At 38.8% G+C, this 26011-nt stretch overlaps 1 protein-coding gene across 2 annotated transcripts in view; it reads right to left on the bottom strand.

Moving 5' to 3' along the window:
• The window catches only part of LOC126481036 (myosin-IIIb-like), a 92828-nt gene that overhangs the window by 46899 nt on the left and 19918 nt on the right, over positions 1-26011 (bottom strand). For both annotated transcript variants that reach the window (XM_050104514.1, XM_050104516.1), the window contains exons 12-17: positions 23964-24174; positions 14212-14356; positions 13982-14132; positions 13400-13677; positions 3963-4237; positions 2659-2824 (exon numbers count right to left, since the gene is read on the bottom strand). In XM_050104514.1, coding sequence (XP_049960471.1) covers positions 2659-2824; positions 3963-4237; positions 13400-13677; positions 13982-14132; positions 14212-14356; positions 23964-24174 — 1226 coding nt within the window. The remainder of the gene's footprint in view (positions 1-2658; positions 2825-3962; positions 4238-13399; positions 13678-13981; positions 14133-14211; positions 14357-23963; positions 24175-26011) is intronic.

The raw sequence follows: 26011 nt of genomic DNA, 5'->3' as shown, positions 1-26011 counted from the left end.
GACTTTCAAAGACATCTTGGTGAAACACTTGGTTGATAGTTTGCCCTGGAAGAATAATCCCACAAGAGCATGCACCTGTGTGAGGTTTTCATAGGTCTTGGAGTTGAAGGTCTCCCTGAGCAAGGTTCATCTTCAATAAGTTCTCAGTCTTCCAAAAATGATTTGTGCCAGTGAAAAACTTGTGCTCTTGATGCAGAATATTCCCCATAGATCTGGTTCAACTTTCTGAAGGTTACTCACATGTATTTCCCAAGTTTAACACAAAAGTGCTCCAGATTCTGCTGTTCCATTTTTGTAACACACAACAAAAACACAACTTAAATGAAAAAAAAAAAAAAAAAAAAAAAAAAAATCACATCATGGTCATACAGAGCTGAAAGCCAGATTGAGCATCTGGAGGGAATGAGCACACTGATCTACACAAGAGGAACAATACAGCACTGCCAGATCGCTCTCAGTATTGCCAGTCTCATTACTTTTCTCACATGCCTCGTACTCCAAATTATTGTTTAGTATTTAATTAATTGCACTGGTATTTTCAAAGAAAATAGTAACCTACATCTGTACACACAAAGTTCTGTGTATACAAAATGACTACTTTTCATGCAGCTTTATAACGAACACTACTACTTGCCTTGTGACTAACAGAACTTTTCAACCATTGAATCTAAATGCTCAAGTAATTTGTAGGAGTGGTTAATGAGTTATATTTTTAATTATAAATTGAAATATCCAATTTTTTGTTTTAGGTCTGACAGGAACTTATTTAATACCTTTGTCCCAGAGTGCACAGCTCCACTATGAACCCTAAACTCTAGCAAAGTCTACTTGAAAACTGTTTCTGTGTAATATATTGTACTTGGATTCAAATTAATGATATCAATATAATGGAAGGAAACATTCCACGTGGGAAAAATTATATATAAAAACAAAGATGAGGTGACTTACCGAACAAAAGCGCTGGCAGGTCGATAGACACACAAACAAACACAAACATACACACAAAATTCAAGCTTTCGCAACAAACTGTTGCCTCATCAGGAAAGAGGGAAGGAGAGGGGAAGACGAAAGGAAGTGGGTTTTAAGGGAGAGGGTAAGGAGTCATTCCAATCCCGGGAGCGGAAAGACTTACCTTAGGGGGAAAAAAGGACAGGTATACACACGCACATATCCATCCACACATACAGACACAAGCAGACATATTTTGCTGCTTGTGTCTGTATGTGTGGATGGATATGTGCGTGTGTGCGAGTGTATACCTGTCCTTTTTTCCCCCTAAGGTAAGTCTTTCCGCTCCCGGGATTGGAATGACTCCTTACCCTCTCCCTTAAAACCCACTTCCTTTCGTCTTCCCCTCTCCTTCCCTCTTTCCTGATGAGGCAACAGTTTGTTGCGAAAGCTTGAATTTTGTGTGTATGTTTGTGTTTGTTTGTGTGTCTATCGACCTGCCAGCGCTTTTGTTCGGTAAGTCACCTCATCTTTGTTTTTATATATATTGTACTTGTATTCAGTTGAGCTGAAACTGAATTTTATTGTTAGAAACAAAAATGATTAAGGAGTAAATTTATTGGGAAGTGAGAAAGAATTCCAAGATTCTTAAAAAGGCTTCTCCAAGATGTACACCAGGATCCTGTGTATGGTGGATGGGTGACAGAATACCACAGAATATCACTTCAGGGGCAGTGGAGATCTTTGGTAGGATGCTTCTCATGTCCAGATAGATAATCGAAGCCCTGGTGAATGATATGTTTTAGTTGCTTCAGTCTATGGGGGTACTGGGGGATGAGGGCAAAACTCCTTTGTAGCTGATTCTTGGAGGTGGTGGTAGGAAAAGGTTGCGTGAGGATATGGCAGGGGAAATCTGCTTGTGGACTAGAGGTTTGTGAAGGCCCTCATGAGACCATCAGCACACTGGACAAGGGCAGTCTCGTCTCTGGTGTGGAAAAGGTGACAGTTGTCAAAATGCAGGTACTGTTGGTGGTTAGTGGTTAATGAGGAGAGATGTGAATGGATCCATCAAAGAGGTGGAGGTCAGTGTCCATGAAGGTGACATACTGAGTAGAGGAGGACTAGGTGAAGCAGATGGGACAAAAGGTGTTGAGGTTGCAGATGAAAGAGAATAGGGTGTCTTGGCCCTGAGTCCATGTCATGAAGATATTATCAATGATGCTGAACCAGACAAGGGGTCTGGGGTTTTGAGAGATTAGAAATGTTTTCTCTAGATGGTCCATAGAAAGGCTGGGTAGGATGGTGCCATGTGGGTGCCCACAGCTGTTCCACAAATTTGTTTGTACACGTCCCCTCAAAGTAGAAGTAATTTTATATCAGGATACAGTTGGTAAGGTGTATGAAGAATGAGGTAGTGGTTTTGGAATTCGAAGGACATTGAAATAGGTAGTGTTCAATAGCAGCAAGGCCTTGGGTATGAGGGTTGTCAGTTTATAGGGAGGTGGCATTAACTGTGATGAGTCTGGATTCAGGGGGCAAAAAGATTTTAACAGTGTCTTGTTTGTTTGTGTGTGTGTGTGTGTGTGTGTGTGTGTGTGTGTGTGTGTGTGTGTGTGTGTGTGTGTGTGTGTGTGTTTGTGTGTTTTTGTTAACCAGTCTTGGCAAGGTACAACAAAATTAGGTCAAAAGAAACAAGTCGTGAATTCTTACCTGGTCCTCATAAAGCTTTGAAAGGTATTCCACATGATAGTACTTCAGGAAAACTTTTGTTTTTCCAAGAGCCCATCCATCCATTTTCAAACGAACCAACAGGAGGCGACAATTTTCTCGAGATGCAACAACACGTTCATCAAATCCAAATGCAAGGAAACAATATCTGAAAGAAAGAACACGGAATTATGACCAAACAGCTCTGGTAAACCAAATCTTAATATTAACAATATTATGAAAGGGAAGCTGCTACTCACCATATAGCAGACATGCTGAGTTGCAAATAGGCACAACAAAAAGACTGTTGTGCTTATCTGCAGCCCAGCGTCTCCACTACATGGTGAGAAGCAACTTTCCTCTCATTATATTTTTAAATATTAATATTAACATATTTAACATTTATGGAATTTCAACATGAGGGTGCTGAAGGATCAGCGACTAGTAATGAATGAACATTGTCTTAAAAATCACCAATACATTTAAGAGTGAAGGAAGCTGCAACAGAAGATAAAAATAGTGAATATTTAACAATGTTAACTAGTTGATCCTCTGTTACTATAATTAATTAAAATTACTTGTTAGTTGATGTCTGTTAGTTGCTACTACAGTGTTGTCACATCAACTACTGGCTACTGCTTGGCTGAAGGTACCACACAAACATGGTGGATCACTTCACAAGTGCTGTTGCTTAAAAATATGTAACATGGAGCAATGTTGGAAGTGGCCACCATGGGGTATGATGACAATGCAAGATGCTCTTTCACTGCTGGTAGCTGATTTTAAATGACCACTGACTGAACTGCGGCAGACAATGCATTTCTTAGACCTGAATTTAAACTGAAATACTAACCTAGCCACAACCTCATGTTGTGCAATATATCTATGAAAACAATGGTCAACAATCTGCAGCAGAACCATCAATTATGCTCTCTTTGTCACAGCGATTCCAGTTAACCTCTATGAGTAAACTCAAGATGGAAAAAAATCAGTTGTGTCAAAAGCAAACTGAATTTTTCACTTTCACTGTTTACCTGAAACTATTCTCACACTGGCTACAAGAGCTACCTTGTTATCAACCAATGAGCAGTCCTGGTTAAAGGTTATAGAAAACACATGCAGATTAAATGAAAAGGAGAATGATAAGACAAAAAAATAAAAGCGAATAAAAAAGGCAATACTATCATGAGCATTTTTCTTAACTCTGCTTACATCCAGAAAAAAATATGTTTAATTGTAACTTTAAATAAACTGAACACTTACAAACACACATTCTTTTAATAACCTTGACACATTATGGAACAAACCTTCTCAAAAATTCAGCAAATGGGATTCTGTGGGAAAATCCGTTCTGCCTAATGCGAATAGTTTCCAACACACCAGTATATCTCAGCTGCTTTATAACTTTTGTGGAATCAAAAAGCTGTGGAACTCTGGCATCATTTGGTTTGATGCAGCGGACGAATTGTGGTGATCCGCTAACCATTTTCTGCAGCAAATCCATTAAAGAGTACCTGAAGTATGTTGCAACAGTCTGCTGAGCTCTTGACTGGGAAGCTAGTCCTCTGCTGCTGTATCTTTCCTGGAAGAAAGTACAATGCCGAATTTAATGCAACTGTGTGTGTTTGTAAACTTGCAAATATCAGTGCTGGAGTAAAAAGTGAAGGAATGAGAGATTGTGTTCTGAGGGGAGAAACAGGCTGTTTTTATATCATTTTAGTGGTACATCTTTTGGATAATTATGATACTCTTGTATTTCATAACGTTCATCTGCAATAAAAGTAGAAAAAATATTCAGAAATTAAGCTTTCATCCAATTTATCATAGTAAACTTTTATAGTCAGTGTCAATGACAGTAAAATTCTTCTGGGTTGTAAAATGTGTTACATTGTCAGTTTTTTTACCACTGGCTTATATCAATTAAAAATGTTATGTGGAAGAAGTGGTTTATAGGTGATGATTAGATGTTATTTCTTTCAATTCATGGGTCATGTTTTGCAAATCAGATGACAGCACTGAATGTCATTTTGGTTATCCAACCAAGAGTAAGCATTTGTTACTACTACTATTACAGTGTGGTTTTCTGCTGCTGGTGAATGGTGCAAGGCTGGCAATTATTACTGGAAGCCATCTTACTTTATCATGGTCTTATGCTTTATGATTTCAACGATGTTGTTTGGTTGACCATTGTGGATCATTTTGATGGTGCATAGGCTTTGTCATAATTCAAGTGTACATTACATTCATTCACATGCTCAGCAATCACAGATTTTGTTTGTTGTTCTATGTGTAGGTTTCGGCGAACGCCAAACTTTGGCTTGGTGAGTAGCAATCTATCCTTTTCGTAATTGTTGATATTCCAGTCTGCACTTTCCATCACTTGTGCTCAACCATATGTGTGCTTAGCGCCTGTCCCAAATCTGCCATGTAAACTGAACTACAGTTACAATTTTCCTTTTAGCCTCTCAAGAGGTGTCATTGGCTCATTGCATTGTTCAAACAACCTAGATTTTCTCTTATCTAGATGTCACTGTAATAGATCTACTTGATAATTACTTGTCATAATATTTTGTCAATCCACTTAGTCATGCTTTTAATGAATGAGGGCATGCTGTTACATTACATTATCCTCTGTGTTATTGTTCAGCTTCCTCTGTGGTGTGATAAATTAATTTATTTTACCCTCATAGTATATAAGCACCTGGAATGTTATTGGAAGGTTTTCCATCTTTGCCTTCAAGTTTACTGCATCACTAAACTCACTTGTCTTGTGAGTGATGAAAATTGAGCAATAATGGCATAAGGTAATACCCAGTCACTTCCTGTATGTCCCCTTCCATACTGATACTTAATTGGCATCATATCAATTAACCCACTTAATACGAGGAGTATGCTCGCATGCTCCTCCCATCCACAGCTAGCAACGGAGTGTGTACTCGTGCAGATCCCCACGCCCCTTCACAATGACAGTGTGTGCCAGCATGCATGCGGCCCTTCATTTTTACATTTACCTTGCTCCAAGCCAGTCATCTGCTATATTTAATGTGTTTTGCCAGCGATTCTGAAATGCTAGAGAACGATGGACACCTCTTCATTTTCCAGTATGTACTGCAGTTCAGTTCACCACCAGTAATTCTACAATATCACGGTAAGTAAAGCACATTTTTTTACGTATTTGATTTGATTTGATTTATGTTGAATCCTTACATATAATTCTTTTTCGGCATCTGATCAAGGTAAAATCACATATTATACGAGGTTATTAGGCATATATGCCAGCATTATACACTCCTGGAAATGGAAAAAAGAACACATTGACACCTGTGTGTCAGACCCACCATACTTGCTCCGGACACTGCGAGAGAGCTGTACAAGCAATGATCACACGCACGGCACAGCGGACACACCAGGAACCGCAGTGTTGGCCGTCGAATGGCGCTAGCTGCGCAGCATTTGTGCACCGCCGCCGTCAGTGTCAGCCAGTTTGCCGTGGCATACGGAGCTCCATCGCAGTCTGTAACACTGGTAGCATGCCGCGACAGCGTGGACGTGAACCGTATGTGCAGTTGACGGACTTTGAGTGAGGGAGTATAGTGGGCATGCGGGAGGCCGGGTGGACGTACCGCCGAATTGCTCAACACGTGGGGCGTGAGGTCTCCACAGTACATCAATGTTGTCGCCAGTGGTCGGCGGAAGGTGCACGTGCCCGTCGACCTGGGACCGGACCGCAGCGACGCACGGATGCACGCCAAGACCGTAGGATCCTACGCAGTGCCGTAGGGGACCGCACCGCCACTTCCCAGCAAATTAGGGACACTGTTGCTCCTGAGGTATCGGCGAGGACCATTCGCAACCGTCTCCATGAAGCTGGGCTACGGTCCCGCACACCGTTAGGCCGTCTTCCGCTCACGCCCCAACATCGTGCAGCCCGCCTCCAGTGGTGTCGCGACAGGCGTGAATGGAGGGACGAATGGAGACGTGTCGTCTTCAGCGATGAGAGTCGCTTCTGCCTTGGTGCCAATGATGGTCGTATGCGTATTTGGCGCCGTGCAGGTGAGCGCCACAATCAGGACTGCATACGACCGAGGCACACAGGGCCAACACCTGGCATCATGGTGTGGGGAGCGATCTCCTACACTGGCCGTACACCACTGGTGATCGTCGAGGGGACACTGAATAGTGCACGGTACATCCAAACCATCATCGAACCCATCGTTCTACCATTCCTAGACCGGCAAGGGAACTTGCTGTTCCAACAGGACAATGCACGTCCGCATGTATCCCGTGCCACCCAACGTGCTCTAGAAGGTGTAAGTCATCTACCCTGGCCAGCAAGATCTCCGGATCTGTCCCCCACTGAGCATGTTTGGGACTGGATGAAGCGTCGTCTCACGCGATCTGCACGTCCAGCACGAACGCTGGTCCAACTGAGGCGCCAGGTGGAAATGGCATGGCAAGCCGTTCCACAGGACTACATCCAGCATCTCTACGATCGTCTCCATGGGAGAATAGCAGCCTGCATTGCTGCGAAAGGTGGATATACACTGTACTAGTGCCGACATTGTGCATGCTCTGTTGCCTGTGTCTATGTGCCTGTGGTTCTGTCAGTGTGATCATGTGATGTATCTGACCCCAGGAATGTGTCAATAAAGTTTCCCCTTCCTGGGACAATGAATTCACGGTGTTCTTATTTCAATTTCCAGGAGTGTATATTACAACCTGTTTTCAGCACTATCATAAAAATATTTCATGTGCGAATTTTCCAAAATGTAAGATATATGTTTATTTAGATTTGATTATGATTCACCTAAATTTTATGTTTTGAAACATGAACCGGTTTTTTGTTGATCAAAATCCTAATTTCAATTTCCGAAAAACTAACTCAATGGTAATTTTTTATTCAGCAATTTGTATGTCTCAGATGGACTAAGTATTACCGAAGAAGAATCAAACACAAATTCCCACCATGCAAGTCAACAATACAGGTGAAAATCCCCCTCAGGGATGGCGAGTGCACAGACATGTTCTCAGTCATTGAGAAAGGGTAATTAGAGCACACCAATATGCCCTCCATCGCTGCCTAGGAACTGGAGAAGCATGCTGGCATGCTCCAGGCATTGAATGGATTAAGTCTGATAATACCACGTTTGTCATAAAAGTTCCAGGACACTTTTTTAAAACAGAAAATTGCACTTAACACATAATGATCCTATCTCCTGTCAAAGTAGTCCCCTTGGCTACCTATACACATTTGCTAACGTTTCTAGAGGTCTTGGAAGCAAACAGGAAAACTTTCAGCTGCGATGCTTGTAACCTTATTTGTCATTGTTGTTGTTGTGGTCTTCAGTCCTGAGACTGGTTTGATGCAGCTCTCCATGCTACTCTATCCTGTGCAAGCTTTTTCATCTCCCCGTACCTACTGCAACCTACATCCTTCTGAATCTGCTTAGTGTATTCATCTCTTGGTCTCCCTCTACGATTTTTACCCTCCACGCTGCCCTCCAATACTAAATTGGTGATCCCTTGATGCCTCAGAACATGTCCTACCAACCGATCCCTTCTTCTGGTCAAGTTGTGCCACAAACTTCTCTTCTCCCCAATCCTATTCAATACTTCCTCATTAGTTATGTGATCTACCCATCTAATCTTCAGCATTCTTCTGTAGCACCACATTTCGAAAGCTTCTATTCTCTTCTTGTCCAAACTATTTATCGTCCATGTTTCACTTCCATACATGGCTACACTCCATACGAATACTTTCAGAAATGACTTCCTGACACTTAAATCAATACTGGATGTTAACAAATTTCTCTTCTTCAGAAACGCTTTCCTTGCCATTGCCAGCCTACATTTTATATCCTCTCTACTTCGACCATCATCAGTTATTTTGCTCCCCAAATAGCAAAACTCCTTTACTACTTTAAGTGCCTCATTTCCTAATCTAATTCCCTCAGCATCACCCGACTTAATTAGACTACATTCCATTATCCTTGTTTTGCTTTTGTTGATGTTCATCTTATATCCTCCTTTCAAGACACTGTCCATTCCATTCAACTGCTCTTCCAAGTCCTTTGCTGTCTCTGACAGAATTACAATGTCATCGGCGAACCTCAAAGTTTTTATTTCTTCTCCATGAATTTTAATACCTACTCCGAATTTTTCTTTTGTTTCCTTTACTGCTTGCTCAATATACAGATTGAACAACATCGGGGAGAGGCTACAACCCTGTCTTACTCCCTTCCCAACCACTGCTTCCCTTTCATGTCCCTCGACTCTTATAACTGCCATCTGGTTTCTGTACAAATTGTAAATAGCCTTTCGCTCCCTGTATTTTACCCCTGCCACCTTTAAAATTTGAAAGAGAGTATTCCAGTCAACATTGTCAAAAGCTTTCTCTAAGTCTACAAATGCTAGAAACATAGGTTTGCCTTTCCTTAATCTTTCTTCTAAGATAAGTCGTAAGGTCAGTATTGCCTCACGTGTTCCAGTGTTTCTACGGAATCCAAACTGATCTTCCCCAAGGTTGGCTTCTACTAGTTTTTCCATTCGTCTGTAAAGAATTCGTGTTAGTATTTTGCAGCTGTGACTTATTAAGCTGATAGTTCGGTAATTTTCACATCTGTCAACACCTGCTTTCTTTGGGATTGGAATTATTATATTCTTCTTGAAGTCTGAGGGTATTTCGCCTGTTTCATACATCTTGCTCACCAGATGGTAGAGTTTTGTCAGGACTGGCTCTCCCACGGCCGTCAGTAGTTCCAATGGAATATTGTCTACTCCGGGGGCCTTGTTTCGACTCAGGTCTTTCAGTGCTCTGTCAAACTCTTCACGCAGTATCATATCTCCCATTTCATCTTCATCTACATCCTCTTCCATTTCCATAATATTGTCCTCAAGTACATCAAGTACATATTTGTCATAGCCTGTTGGATATCTGTGAAATCTTGCTCAAGCTTTCCTTTCAGTCACCTTTTCACTTGTGAAAACAAGAAAAAATCACAAGCTGAGAGATCGGGTGAGTATGGCAGATGTGGGATGGCAATAACAGAATGTCTGGCCAGATACTCGGTAGCAGATAAAGCGGTATGGGGGTCTTGCATAGTCACGCATTAAGAACCAGTCCTGAGAACACCACAAATCAGTGCTGGTCACAAACATTTCAAGACTTTGATGTAAAGGGTTTGGTTCACTGTCTGATCTGGGGGAACATGCTCTTATTGAAATAATCCTTTAGTATCAAAGAATGCGATCAACATTTACTTTGTTCTCAAAGATTGTCATTTGACTTTTTTTGAGCCTGGTGATCCAGGACTCTGCCATTCAGCACTTTGATTCTTTGTGTGAGGGCCATACTAATAGCACCCACTTCCACTCCCAGCCATAATGTTTGACAGAAATACAGGATCACATGTGGATCTATCCAGTAGTTGAGCAAAATTCTTTGCCTTTCCTCTTTCTGTTCATCTGTTAATGTGCGAGGGATGAGTTTTGCATGAAGTTTCCATTTCCCTAAATCTTTATGTAAAATCTTATGACACACATCACAACTCAAGTTATGTTCTCCAATATTGTACGCACAGTTACATGATGGTCTTCTTGTAATAACTGCCTTATGCACTCCACATTTGCATCAATATTTGCTGCAAGTGGGCGACAAGATTTGGAATCACCTTCCACTGAATCTCTGCTTTCATGAAATCTTGTGTGCCACTCAAAACCATGACTTCTTGAAAGTGCCTCACCTGCCTCTGCTTGCTTAATCATTGTCCATATTTCGCTAGAGATCTTCCTGATGTTAAAGCAGAAGGTAATGTTCACTCTTAAGTTCACAATCAGCATCCTTTTGTCATGGTAGTGCATCAAGAACGCAAACTGTGTGTTGCTAAGTACAGTACTGCCACCTAGTGAGTTTGGACGGAAACATGGCCAATGTCTTTCAAGGATGCTCACATAACAGGTAATATAAAAGCAACATTTGTTCCTTTTTGGTATTGCAAACTCAGAAATTAAAGTAAAACCTGTCCTGGAACTTTTCTGACAAAGGCTGTATGATGCAGTTCAGAAGCCATGAGAATTCTATTTGAACAAGTACTTCAACCCATCTGCCACTTACGAATGCTGGAATAGTACAGAATGCAAAGTTATATTAAAACCTCCCTACCAATCTGCCTCCTTGTGATTTAAGGTAATTTTAAGTTATACTACTACTCACATGTAAGAAAAATTCAAAGTGGATGTAATTTTAAGATTACAATTTTGGAACATAAATATGCTATAAGCAATCAATAGTTTGTAATGTGTATGCTGTTCATAGAGTAGTGCCACAGTCTCCTTCTGTATTTCAGTTCTTGCAAAAAGTCTTTTTAACTAAAATACTGTGTACATGGGCATTGCAAATGAATATAATAATCAACACTAAATGAGTGAATATGAAAATCAACGTGTTCAGAAAAGCTCAACTTTTTGTAGGATTGGCTTTCTGCAAACTGACATACTTCGCCCTCTCCTATGGATGAAAAGATAAGGGAAAACACTGAAATTTTCAAAAGACAGATCCAGAATAAAAAGAATACCTTAAAATAAAGAAAAGCAGAAAATATAAAACCAAGCATCTGTTGCTGAATCCAAGGTGGCACATATGCACACTTAAAATGTCTAAAATCAGCATTATATTTTGATGTACCTCCACTCATGATGTGCAGAATTTCAGAGTGTGTGTATCCATACAGTTCACAGGCCTGCTTATAGAAGTCACCTGGGTCGGCCCCTTGGTGCACTCTGGTGAGCCGCCAAAGAAACAGCATTATTCAAGTAATCGCAAATGAGTGCTTGGCCTATTCTTTACGCTGTATTACTGTTTTCGGGTAAACATGTTCCTTGCTATGCACAACCTGTATTTTATATGTTGCTCTATGAACTACTATGTTCCACACATCATGTTTGTTCTTGCTGTAACATATTTTAAACATTTGTCCTTTGTTTGTTAGGATCAAAGTAAACACTCAGTCTCTATCACCTGATGAAGTCCTCCCATTTTGTTGATGAATTACTGTTTTGATTTGCTCCACATCATTTTGATAAAAAAATTGTTCAAATGATCTACAGAACATGTAATTAACAACCTAACTGATTAACCAACATGCACACACACATGCACTATAATCTCCATCTGAACAGGATGGTGGGTGGGTGTCAGGGAGGGAAAATTGATCAGCAGTTAAGGGGAGAAAGGAAGATGTGCGCAGCCAGGAAGGGTACAAAAATATTGACATGGAAGGGGGGAGGAAAAGAACTATCAGCAATGGACAAATATGGAATAATCTCAAATTTGGAGAGGAGTTAGAGACTAACGGGAAGTGGCTTCAAATTTTGTGGCTATGGGGTATTGCTTCAGTTGAGTGACTGGATTCGTGATTTCATGTCAAAAATGTCTCAGTTCGTTGGAATTGATAGGAAGTCAATGAGTGAAACAGAAGTGATCTCTGGTGTTCTCCAAATGTTGCACAGGCCCTGTGCTTTCTCTCAGAGTGTTTGCAGATAATGTTGCCATTTACCATCTAGTAAAGCCACCAGAACATCAAAACCACCTGCAAAATGATTGCTTAAGACACCTGTATGGTGTGGGAATTGGCAACTCATTCCACACATATCTAAAGGCTGTCAATTAAACTAAAAACGTAAGACTTCCAATTACGAACAACTTTTAAATTTGGACAGTCACATAGAAAATGTCATGGGTAAGGTGAACAGGGGACTCCACTTTATTTCAGCAGAGAACTTAGAAGGTGCAAACAACCTGCTGAAGAGATTTCCTATGCTACACTTGTCCATCTTCTTCTTCTTCTTCTTCTTCTTCTTTTGGAGTACTGCTGTGCAGTATGGGATCTTTGCCACATGAGCTTATCGGAGGACACCAAAAAAGTTCATAGAAGGGAAACTTGTTTCCTATTATGTTGTGAAGTAGGGAAGTGTGTGTCATGGATATAATAAATATATTTCAGAGGCAATCACTAAAACAAGGATGTTTTTCACTGTAGTGAGATATCACGAAATTATCACCAACTTTTTCCCTCTGAATGTGGAAGTATTTTTGTCTACTCCCACCTAAATAGCAAGAAATGACTATCATAACAAAATATGAGAAATTGGAATTCACACAGAAATATTTAGGTGTTCATTTTCCCCATATGCTATTCAAGAGTGGTATGGTTCTAAGAGCCCTCTGTCAAGCACGTGTTCATTGGATAGCCATCATGTAGTCATAGATGTAGATTTGGTGAAAGGAATAGAGTAAGGCATGGGAACAAGAAGAGGGCAGCGGAGTGGACAGAGAACAATGTAGCTTTACAAAGTATCAGTAAGTTTAAATTTGGTCCACGATATTTATAACTGTTTTCTTGAGCTGACTGCATGAACTTTCATTTTCATGCTTGTACATATGGTAACAGAGCACATAAACACATCAAAGTTTAAAACAACCTTTTTGTTTTTTGCACCAATCTTTAATTTACTAATGCACTACTTGTTTGTGAAATGACAAGATTGTTATTTAACGACACACATGCATTCTGTAGTGAGCAATTTCTTACAAACATATTGAAGTCTTGCTTATGAATAAATCTCATAAGCAGTACTTCCTTTTAAAACTGAAGTCTCTTTACAAGACCTACATTAATTTTAATAATTGTTTTATTCCCATTAAAATCAAATTTAAGATATTTTTTACATAACAGTGCACACATACCTTGGAACCAGGTACTGGAGTTTCTCGTGGAGATTCTTGGCTGACTGAGTACAGGTTACCTGTTTTTGTGATTGGACATTGAAACAGGAAACGAACCATATCTCTATGTGATTGTCTTAAAAGCTGAATCACTTCAGGAGGTAAGAAATTTCTGTTCTTGTCAAGAAATCCTTCAGCCTGGTATATGACTCGTCCAGCATAGTGCTGAACAGCAAAGCACAGAGCATTTGATTTAGGCCTAATGTAATGTTTACTCTTAATATTCGAATGGAATTTATCTGAAACAGAAAACTTATATATAACAGCTTGTACAGAACACAAATGAGAATAAATTTCTTCCAAATATCCTATAATTTAAATTAACTGTCCTCAGTAGTAGTATTTGGTATGGAAGGCAGTCCTTTTACAGTTTCACAGTTTTGAAGAGTGAATGTGCTACTGAAAGCTATTACTTCATTCAGGCTATTACAATTGTTGAATGGTACACACATCTAGACTCCTTTTGGATTTTCAAGTGAGTGTTTTCCACTCAAAACATGAAAGCTGTTCCTCAGAAAACACATGATGAATATGGTTACCTACCAATTAATGATTTATCTGTTGAACGAGGAAATCTACTTTCTTCATCTAACAGAGCCAACAGGCCCATTGGACGAGACAGTAACATGTCTAAAACTGGCCGATTGTCTGAAAATTCAACAAGATCCACAGGAATCCCTTCTGCCATATATTCCTGGAGGGAAAAATATACTTATTAAATTTCTTTTTGTGGGGCTAATAACTGTACTACAGGTAATGGTAAAGAAGCATACCTGCTGCTCCCAAGTAAAAATATGCTGATTGAAGTAATACTGTATCTGCTCATTGGCTATATTTATACATAGTTGTTCAAAAGAATTTTTTGGGAAGTTTTCAAAACCAAATATATCCAACAGACCAACTGCTAAGGGTTCACCACTGTAAAAAAAAGAGAAACATGCTAACATGTAATTAAATAATATATCATATAACTAAACCTTATTCATCAAATGTAAAGAAGGTGCATTTACAACGAATAGTAATTATTTCAAAAAAATTCTTTAAGTTAAAAGTTCTCAAAAAAATATGAAAGATTAGCATTTGAACAAACAGAAAATGGTAAGTGATGATACTGCAAGACATTATATGTATACTTTATTCATATAACTGATAAATGGCTGGAGCATGTTTAAAGTTACCAATTATCTATACATGACATGCAAGAGACACTTAAAATGCAGCATAACAACAACACTGAAATGAAACTCATTTGTCCCTCTAATCCCATGAAGGGTCATAGCTTCAACTTAACAATAGATGCCCTTAGTACATTATTGTGCTACAATTTTTACCTGGAATAAAAAAGGGAGCAACATATAGTAGAAATACATGAGATTTTTAATTGAAATCCATATCACAAATACTCATTTGCTGTTGTGCTTCCTCTCAAATGAGAAACCACTGTATGCTCAACATCTCACTGTGCCTTTTCTTTGTTGCAGCTTTCAAATATGTAGGTTTTGCTCCATGATGATTCAGTTCCTAGGCCCCTGTGGTGTTCATAAATCTACCTACTATTCCACAACTATGAGTGTTGGAACTTTAATAGTGGCAACTATTTATTCACAACTGATACAGAAGAGTTACATGTTTGCACCTGTTACTGTCCTTCAAAGTGGTCATCATCAGCATTGTGTAGAACCCATTGCCAGCGATGTGGAAGGCATAGCATACTATTATCAGAGTCTGTTCTGCTGATGGTGCAAATGGAGCGATCTAAAGTTATGGTGATTCTCGTGTACAACTCTGATGGTGTTATCCTAATGCATTATGTTCCTCCACGGCAGACTGTCAATGCGCAGTATTACTGTTCATTTTTGGAGCATTACCTGTGAGCAGCTTTGCAAAAGAAGCGGTGATGCTTTCCGTGCAGTCCACCCATCATTATGCATGACAATGGCCAGGCGCATACAGCGCAAGCTGTGGTTGCTCTGTTCGGTCGATGGGACTAGGAAGTACTGTACCATCCACCATATTCCCCTGACTAAGTCCTTCTGACTTTGATTTGATTCCGAAGATGAGCGAACCACTTCGTGGCATTCGCTTCAGAACTGTTCCGGAGATTCAACAGGCAGTAGACCACTAATTCACACCATCAACAGAACAGGCTCTGCTAACGGTGTACTACTACTACTTCCACAATGCTGGCAACAGGTTCTACACAATGCTGGTGACTACTTTGAAGCACAGTAACAGGTGCAAACATTTAACTCTTCTGTATTGGTTGTGAATAAATAGTTGCCACTATTTAAGTTCCAATCCTTGTGCAATGGTACTTTTTTTTTTTTTTTTTTTTTTTTTTACTGATAAAAATACATCAATGAATATTTTGAGAGTGGTTAAATATAGCAAATCTCCTGCTTTGAATGACCTATACAATGTTGCAAAAGGTTTTCTAATAATTTTATAAACCAGTGTCTGGTTGCTTCATATGCAAAATTTTACTGAATAGACTGCAAGATACTGATAGTCAACATACAAATGACAAACCTTGGTAGGACTGAATAAGTAGAAATTTTAACATTAAATGAATTATTTGGTAATCGAGTTTTGGCATAACAAAGGTTTCACAATAAAAGTGAGGAAAGTAGTATACATCACTGGCAATGTATTGTATGTTTCCACTAAACCCAACTGTCATGCAGTTCACTTGTTAATCAAATTTTTAGTTATTCTTTATCACTATGTAGTGATATTTCTATACAATGACTTATACTGAAAATTTCAGCTTTTAGATTTTCTGACTACAAAATATAAAATAGCTATGATGTACCAATATCTTGCAGTGTGGGGTTATTTTATTGTTATTTAAATCTCTGTACAATTTGAAAAGAAAATGACATCTAATAGGTACCTAAAATTCTGCTTCAGTCCGTTAATACCTCACTTTTGATGGCCAAAGTTACGGAGAAATTAAAGTACACTTGTGGTAACATAAGCAATTTTCTTTAAAAAAAAAAAGGCTGATGAAAAAACCAGCACAAAAGCTGCCACAGAATAACCATTCCTTTCTTGAGAAATTTTGGGAAAATTGATAGATATCAATAATCTATTGCCATTGTAAGAAATGCTGTGTCAAACAGTGCTTAAAAGCTTGATTGACTCGTGTAGTACACAACTATTTCTACTTCGTAGGAAGCAGTATCAACAGCATGCCAAATGCTAGATTTTATAGTGCTTAATACAGGCTGGTTATAATTAACTTGACAGGGCCTCCATGGAAAATGAGTGATTGTGGAAACATTTGTAAGGACATGCAGAAGAGAAATCATGAATACACCATTGAGAAAAAAAAAAAAAAAAAAAAAAAAAAAAAAAAAAAAAAAAAAAAAAAAAAAAATTTAATTCCCATATGAGAAGGATAACATTTGTTAATTGCATATTGTTTATACATTCCAAGTTACAAATGTTGTTCAGTGTTATGACCATCTGCACCCACAACAGCCTGGAACTGCAATTGAGATACCATTTCACAACTGTTTGCAGCACTTTTCAGATGGTGAACGATGGAATGTTCAGCTGCTCCCAGGAGCAATTCCCAAATTGTCATTAATTCTAACTTCCATATCATGTTCTTCAAAACCTGTGCGGAAAGAGGACCTCTCCCTATTCCTTTAATGAGTGGATACTCACAAAGAGTAGTAGCAGTATTACTGCTGTTTTGATAAAACAGCTTTACGAGGAAAGCCCTGTGCTCATCTTGTCCAGATCATGTTGACTATCGGCAACTGTAATGCACAGTGATGTTTGTGTTTCAATCCTATACCGTCATCTCAGTACTGATGCCTAACAGCAAGTTCGGACACTAACACTACTAACAACAAAATCCTGCCGGTTACACTCGCATTGTGAAGGAAGTGAGATCATTTGCCCATCTACCTACCAGATTAAATCAGCTGTGGCAAATGCCAGAATAACACAGTAGAAAAGGATATGGCCCACTCACCATAATTGTTCAATATGATTATGTCAAGAACCGCATATCAAACTCTTCAACTTTTCTCTCACAACGTGTAATTTGGTTACTATTTCCCATAAATACCATCAGGAAGAAGTACCATAAAAAATGTGAAACAATTGAAAGTGTGTGTTACCAAAGAGAATAAAGACGTCAAACAAACTTTGCCCACTGTACTTATTAATGCATAAACTGGCATATACTATCTTTCCTCAGTCTTCTGACTGGCTTCATGCGGCTGACCACGAATCCATCTCCTGTGCCAACCTCATCATATCCGAATAGCACTTGCAGCCTATGTCCTCAATTATTTGTTCAATGTATACTAATCTCCACCTTCCACTACAGTTTGTACCCTATACATCTCCCTCCAGCACTCTGAATGCTATTCCCTGATGTCTTAACACATGTCATATCGTCCCGTTCCTTCTTTTTGTCAGTGTTTCACATAAGTTCCCTTCTTCGCTGATCCTGTGGAGAACCTTCTCATTCCTTTTCTTACCAGTCCACCTAATTCGCAGATGTCACCCTTACTTTATCTGATCTGTCATGTGTTAATTTGTTTCCAAGATTCAGAATTCCTTAACTTCACTTACTTCATGATTCTCAGTTTTGATATTAAGCTTGTCACTATTTTCATTCCAGATACGTCTCATTATTCTTTTGTTCTTCAGTTTACTCTCAATCCATATTTTGTACTCATTAGACTGTTCATTTCAGTCAACAGATCCCACAGCTCTTCACTTCACCGAGGATAGCAATGCTGCCAGCAAATCTTATTAATGACATTTTTCCCCCTGAATTTTAATCCCACTTCTGAACCTTTCTGTAATTACTTCTTCAATGTGTAGATTCAACAGTACAGGCAAAAGATTGCATCCCTGTCTTATACCATTCTTAATACGAGCACTTCATTCAAGGCCTTCTAATTGTATTGTTCCCTGTTGGTTCTTACACATATTTTACAATACCCATTTTTCCTTGTAAGCTTACTGCTTTTTTCTCAGAATTTCAAACTTCTTGCATCATTTTACACTGCTGAACATTTTTCCAGGTTGACAAACCTTATGAACGTGTCTTGATTTTCCTTATATTGCTTCCATTGTTCAGTGTAACATCAGGACTGCCTCTCTGGTGCCTTTACCTTTCCTAAAGCCAAACTAATCATCTTCTACCAGATTCTCAATTTTCTTTTCGTTCTTCTGCATATTATTCTTGTCAGAAACTTGGATGCATGAGCTGTTAAGCCAACTGTGTGACAATTCTCACACTTCTCAGTATGCAATACATAATTGTGGGGATGATGTTTTTCTGAAAGTCTGATGGTTTGTCACCAGTCTCATAGATTCCACAAACTAATTTGAATAGTAGTTTGGTTGCCACTTCCCCCCAATGATTTTAAAAATCGATGGAATCTTGTCCACCCCTTCTGCCTTATTTCATCTTAAGTCTTTCAAAGTTTTTTTTAAATTCTGACTGATACTGGATCCCCTATCTCTTCCACATAAACTCCAATTTTTTTTCTTCTGTCATTTCATCACACGATAGCTCCCCCTCATAGAGGCCTTCAGTGTACTCTTTCCACCTATCTGCTCTCTCTTCCACATTTAATATTGGAATTCCAGTGCACACTTAATTTTGCCACCCTCGCTTTTAATGTCACCAAAAACTCCTTTGACTATGCTATATGCCGAGTCACTTCTTCCGACAATCATTTCTGTTTCAATTTCTTTACATTTTTCATGTAGTCATTTCACCTTGGCTTCCCTGTACTTCCTATTTATTTAATTCCTAAGTGACTTGTATTTCTGTATTCCTGAATTTTCCTAAACATTTTTGCACTTCTTTCATTGGTCAACTGAAGTATTTCTTCGGTTACCCAAGGTTTCTTCACAGTTACCTTCCTAGTACCTATGTTTATCTTTCCAACTAAGATTGCTACTTTTTAGAGATGTCTATTACTTTTCACATGAACTACCTAGTGTAACACGAGAACAATCAGTTTTTGACAATATAATGTAATTGCATAGATAAAAAAATCTATTCACCAAGGGGCAGCAGAACACACACAAAAAAGAAGATTATAATTAGGCAAGCTTTCGGAGCCAGTGGCTTGTTCCTCAGGCAGAAGGGTTGAAGAGGAAGGTGGGAACTAGTGCTACAACATGTCCTTGGTTCTCGCCACCAACCTGACCTTAATTTACCCCATTTTAGTATTCTACATCTTTCATTGTCTTGCCTGTCTATTTTTCACCATCCCCCTCTCACTTCTGTTATGTACAATGCACTTAGCTTTTCACTCTTATCAACTCATACACGATGTTTTAGCAGTAATCGCTGTATTGCATATTACCCTGTCTTGCAGCTTAAGGTTCAAGTTTTCAAATCTCGTCCAGTGTAATCCCCAACAATCGGTCTTTCCTTCTCATCCCATCTGGTGTCGCCTGACCCGCAGTTCTGGGTGACTTTTCCAAAATCTACCCCTTTCCCTAGCTCTCTCCTGTCCTTTTTGTTCACCCCTCTTCCCTCCCCTTCAACTCTTCTGCCTGAAGAAGGAGTCACTGACTCTGAAAGCTTGCCTACTTATAACCTTCTTTTATGTGTGTGTCCTGCCACTGTTTGATGAGTAGACTTATTATCTATCCAATCACATTATATTGAACTACCTAGTGTGCCTATTCCTTATCACAGTATCCAGATCTTCCATGAACTTCACATGTGCCTTATCCTTCCTCAGTACTTCAGTAACCCACTTCATTCCACAGCAATTCTTCAGTACGATTCCCTTAAACTTCAGTGTAGTCTTCTTCATTACTAACTTATGATCTGAGTCTATATCTGCTCCTGGGTATGCCTCGTGATCCAGTACCTGATTTTGGAATCTCTGTTTAACCATGATTTAATCCAGCTGGCATCTTACTGTGTCTCTGGGCCTTATCCACATATACCTCCTCTTGTGATTCTGAACAGTGTTCACTATTAGTAGTTGAAGTTTATTGCAGGACTCAATTAGATTTTTCTCCTCTTTCATTCCCTGTAACAAGCCCATACTCTCCAGTAACTCCTTCTTCCGCTCCTTTTCCTGCAACTCATTCCAGTCCCTAATGATTATTATATTTACATCTCCTTTTACGTACTGAAAATATGTGAGTATTCCTATATATTTTCTCTCTCTCCATGTTCTGCTTGCAACGTCAGTAAGTATACCTGAACTATTTTTGTTCTGATTGGTTTCCTTTCCGTTTTGATGAGAACAACCCTATCATTTAACTGTTCACATTAATTTACTCTCCACCCTACCCTCCTATTCATAATGAATTCTACTCCCATTATCCCATTTTCTGCTGCTGCTATTATTACCCTATAGTCATTTGACCACTAATCATTGTACTTTTTCCATTTTGCATCACAGACCCCCAACAGCTCTAGACTGAGACTTTGCATTTCCCTTTTCAGATTTTCCAACTTTCCTACTACATTCAGGCTTCTGACATCCCACCTCCTGACTTGTAGAATGTCACCCTATTGTCAGTTATTTCAACTTCTTCCCATGGTAACCTCCCAGTTGGCAGTTCGTTCTGCTTTGTGCTCACAGAAATTAAAACTGATGCATTAAAAAATAGGACAGATGCCACAAAAAAGCTGCTCCTCTCTCAGCTAGACTAAGGGACTACTTCACAAAATTTTGTGGTAGCTATTGGTTCTCTATAATTTGCTGTCTCAATATTTTGATTCAGAGTCTTCTAACTAACTTCAGACGTCAACTGGGAAAGTATACTGAGCTCCCCACAGTGACATCACAATATTGTTAAAAAACTCATTTAATAATAATTACATTGCAGAAGTTTCAAACCTGTTGCTAATGAGTAGTATCAATCCATCAAATGAACTTTAACAAAGCTAACCATGTGAACTTCCCAGCTACAGTAGTTTAAGCCTGTTAATAAAATCTGGAAAACTGTGTATGTGATGTGGACACTTTCTTACAAATGATGCAAAAAGAGAGCATTAAATGTATTTAACGTCTGAAAAGGAAAGATTCTGCCTTTGCTGGACATGCTCTGAATTAATGTCTTTTTTATTATAGTGAATGCGATCTATAGCTGTAAACTCTTGCTGATGTGTGGACTGTCTGTTTAGTCTTAAGTTATTTGAAGATGATCTAGAAAGCTGAAAACCTGCTCATAATGAACTGTAAAATAAATGTTAGTGTGGGACATTGATACTGGTATTTAAGTTTTTAATATGTCTGAGTCCCTCCAAGCACTTACAGAATATTTAAAAAATGGGGAAAAAGAAGAAGGAGAATGTTGGTGTCCCAATTTTGTGAGCTACAAACATTAAACACTGCTTGTTCGCACTAGAAAATTCAACACTTTGTTCAGTATAAATTACTCATTCTGGATATATTTTGGGTGGCCTGCCTCAGTCGCCTTGCCCTATATACCTATATACTGGTAGGTATGTCCACTTTGGCTACGTACAGGTTTAGGTTCAATATGCTATAAATAGAAAAATGCAAACATTCTATTTATCTCTGCATCAATGCCCAATATGAAGATGCTACTTCTTGAATACAGCCAGTACGTTCATTTCAGTCCCATTAGCTACAATATGTCAAACGAAATGGATGGGGTTGGGGAGGACAGTTATATGTGGAAGTACATTATGTGGCAAAAGTCCCTGGATGCCAATTTCTGCTTGTTCCAAATGTGGTGGACACACAAATCGTTTTTACTACTGTTATAATGATATCTTTGTGGGAAGTCTTTCTACTAAGTTTAATACAATGAAGATCCAGTTTTACTGTATTATTATTTTTGGACACAAAAACCTTGTGACTAGACCTTCTAGTTCATAACAAAGATGTCGATTTTCTCCAGGTCCAGATTATAGATGGACTGGTTCTGCATTTCAGACTGGTTATTTGGACCATGATGCACTGGTCCTTACTTTGTGGAGATTAGCATTATTTAACTGGTATATGAAAGGTGTGGTTCAAAACTGTTGCCCAACTGTGTTTAGTTAAACTAAATACTTTGAGGTTTTTTTTAATTTCGTCATCAGCTTTTATCCATTAAGGTGTTTAAAATTATACCACCTGTCCAGTATATATATATATATATGATTGAATATAATAGAGGGAAACATTCCACGTGGGAAAAATATATCTAAAAACACAGATGATGTGACTTACCGAATGAAAGTGCTGGCAGGTCGATAGACACACAAACAAACACAAACATACACACGAAATTCAAGCTTTCGCAACAAACTGTTGCCTCATCAGGAAAGAGGGAAGGAGAGGGAAAGACGAAAGGATGTGGGTTTTAAGGGAGAGGGTAAGGAGTCATTCCAATCCCGGGAGTGGAAAGACTTACCTTAGGGGGGAAAAAGGACAGGTATACACTCACTCACACACACACACACACACACACACACACACACACACACACATATCCATCCACACATACACAAGCAGATATATATATATATATATATATATATATATATATATATATATATATATATATCTGCTTGTGTGTGTGTGTGTGTGTGTGTGTGTGTGTGTGTGTGTGTGTGGGCGCGCGAGAGAGAGAGAGAGAGAGAGAGAGAGAGAGAGAGAGAGAGAGAGAGATAGTGTATACCCGTCCTTTTTTCCCCCGAAAGTAAGTCTTTCCGCTCCCGGGATTGGAATGACTCCTTACCCTCTCCCTTAAAACCCACATCCTTTTGTCTTTCCCTCTCCTTCCCTCTTTCCTGACGAAGCAGCCGTTGGTTGCGAAAGCTAGAATTTTGTGTGTATGTTTGTGTGTCTATCGACCTATATAAAACAAAGATGATGTGACTTACAAAACGAAAGTGCTGGTAGGTCGATAGACACACAAACAAACACAAACATACACACAAACAAACACAAACATACACACAAAATTCAAGCTTTCGCAACAAACGGTTGCCTCTATGTAAATTGTCTAGATTACTGGCATAGGTGAAAGATTTTTGTATAGCAAAAGGAAGACTGAGGCAAGAATAATAACATAAGAAACAATGAACACCAAATACAATCTTTCATAAATAAAAAAAAAAAGCTTTTGCTAGAAGCTAAAGAAAACAAAGAGAGAAAATGCTGTATAAAAAAAGATAAGAAATGAACACACAAGAACGAACTACTCACCTCTGTTGGCAAGGGCTTCTACAAGAAAGTGTGGGAACAGAAACAGAAGTAACATTCTTGTTTCTAATAATATTATTACATGCAGGGCATCAGGGGCTCCACTAATGATTCCTTCTTCTTCCTCCTCCTGCTCCCCCCCCCCCCCCTCCCGCAAATAACTCTGCCATTTTCTACGCCATTCCTTGGCTTCTCAAGAATGACTGTAGTCAAAAGAATTTTAGACTTATTTATAGCCTTTGTTACTGATGCTAGTCCAGACAGCACTCATCAAGTTGAATTATTTTATCTGACTAAGTAGAATTTGCAATTCGAGGTACAGTATTGTATAACAATAAAAAAATACAGCTCACCAGTTTGCTCTGTTGAACATCAGTAAACAATTTATTTGATTGACCATCCAGTCAAACAGGCGGCCATACAATCCCTTTGCCATCGCATCTCTTGCAGCATAAGCCTCCTTAACAGTGTTGTTGCGGGTTATTGTTTCCCCACGTGTTACAACACTGTTTGATGTAAGAGATTCAAGCAGATCACTTGGTTCTAAGCCAAGGAGACGAGAAACTAGAAACAGAGCAAAATAGAATTACTCTTCCAGGCAAGTGTAGACATAAATGTGACTTTTTTCACTCCAACCACCTCTTTAAGCTCATATATAGTGTGGACAGGAGATAGATGCTACTCTTGCAACAATCTGCAAGGAACAGAATACACCAGGATATTCAACATTTAGGTCAACAACATTAGGTAATTAATCTAGCACTAATCCTCATCATCATTTCTGCTGTAGCTATTACATTCAAATTATTAATTATCTTTTTGAATCAACTTATCACGGGTTTGTTCAGATATTCTGTAAGCCTCTAGCAAATAGGAGACTGAATTTTGTTATCTGTTTACTCCTTCCAGTTCCCCATGGTTACTTATTTTATTTTATTGCCTTTGATTCACTTTTATTAGTCATCCTAGTCTTTACAAGTCTCTTCATCATTAATATATTTCTCAATGTGGAGCAAAAAATAGTTGCTGTCTTGTGCCACTCCAGACTGTCTTGGAAATTGTATGTGGCCCAAGCCTTAAAGTTCAGACTATTCAGGATATTTCATAATCATCACCATCTTCTTCTTCTTCTTCTTCCTTTTTCATTAAGTTTTAACAGTTTGGTTCCTCAAACATATTTTTCAGTAGCCAACATACCTCTTCTACTGTACGGTGCATTTGAGATGAACAGTATTGAAAGAAAGCACTATTACCATAAGAAATCACTTTTTTTAAGTTCATAAAATTGAACATTTCACTAACAGAAAGACCAAAACCATAAGCTTACAGTGTGATGTAGAGTTGTTATGTGCTACAATGATTTATGAAACAATTTCAAATATGAAGCTAATATTTAAACAACACAAGTATCATTACAACTTTCACAGAGATGCATTCACAACAAAATATTTTGTTATAGGAACAACAATGATTCCTTAACAATGTCTCACAATGATGTGGTGATCAAGTAGCATGTGCCCCTGCAGCAGAAACTAGAACATTGCTATGTGATGTTCTGGTTCATGCTTTGATTGTCATGAACAAGCAATGTAAGAAAACAGCTTGGATGGATGAATGAAAGAACGCAAACTAATTCACGGCCAGAATAAAGAGTCAAAGTCATCATAAACTAGGGAATAACAGTCCAGTAGTAATCAACACAAGTCCAATGTAACAACAGGGTTCTTTATGGCTAAATTGTTGGTGACATGCTGCTAGAGCTTCATACAAACAGATAAACTGCTTCTAGTTTGTTGCAGTAACAATTTCGTGAATGTAGTGTGCTAGAGGGATGGCTGATCAATGTTATTTACAGAGTCCTCAACTGGTGCACGGCCCATAAGTATTATTTGTGGACTCCAACACTGTTGTCGCTGTCTGTCAGGAGCTCAAACTTCTCCATTTCTATGCTTTCCAGACAACATAACCAGTGCTCGAACAGTCCATGGGTGTACTGCCGGTCCATAGTGTCCAATATAACCAGTGTTCCGAAATTTTTATATGCACAAGTTCACCACTGCACCCTATGAGATACACAGGTGGTGATTTTATACTTTTAGATTATAGTAATTAAGGGTGCTTGTGCCAGCATTTAGCAACCACAGAGCATGGTTCATCAAATCTCAGTTCATCCTAATCCTACATTATTCCTTATGAGTGCTACTGTATATTTTCTAGCTTCATTTGGAGCTTTACATTCAGACCTGTGTAACATCAGGCACTATCTGAGGCTCTCTTCACTATGTCAAGTGGTATTCTTAGTGGTGCTTCTATTTTTCTTGCCACTTTCAGTAAGAAAAAGCAGAGTATGGAGTTGATTACAATAACTTCCTTATGTCAAACATTTATACAGCTTTCTTCT

The sequence above is a fragment of the Schistocerca serialis genome, chromosome 5 (assembly GCF_023864345.2).
Source record: "Schistocerca serialis cubense isolate TAMUIC-IGC-003099 chromosome 5, iqSchSeri2.2, whole genome shotgun sequence".
Taxonomy (NCBI): domain Eukaryota; kingdom Metazoa; phylum Arthropoda; class Insecta; order Orthoptera; family Acrididae; genus Schistocerca; species Schistocerca serialis.
Note: the sequence above shows the minus strand (reverse complement) of the source record. Positions and strands in the feature narration are given on the sequence as shown.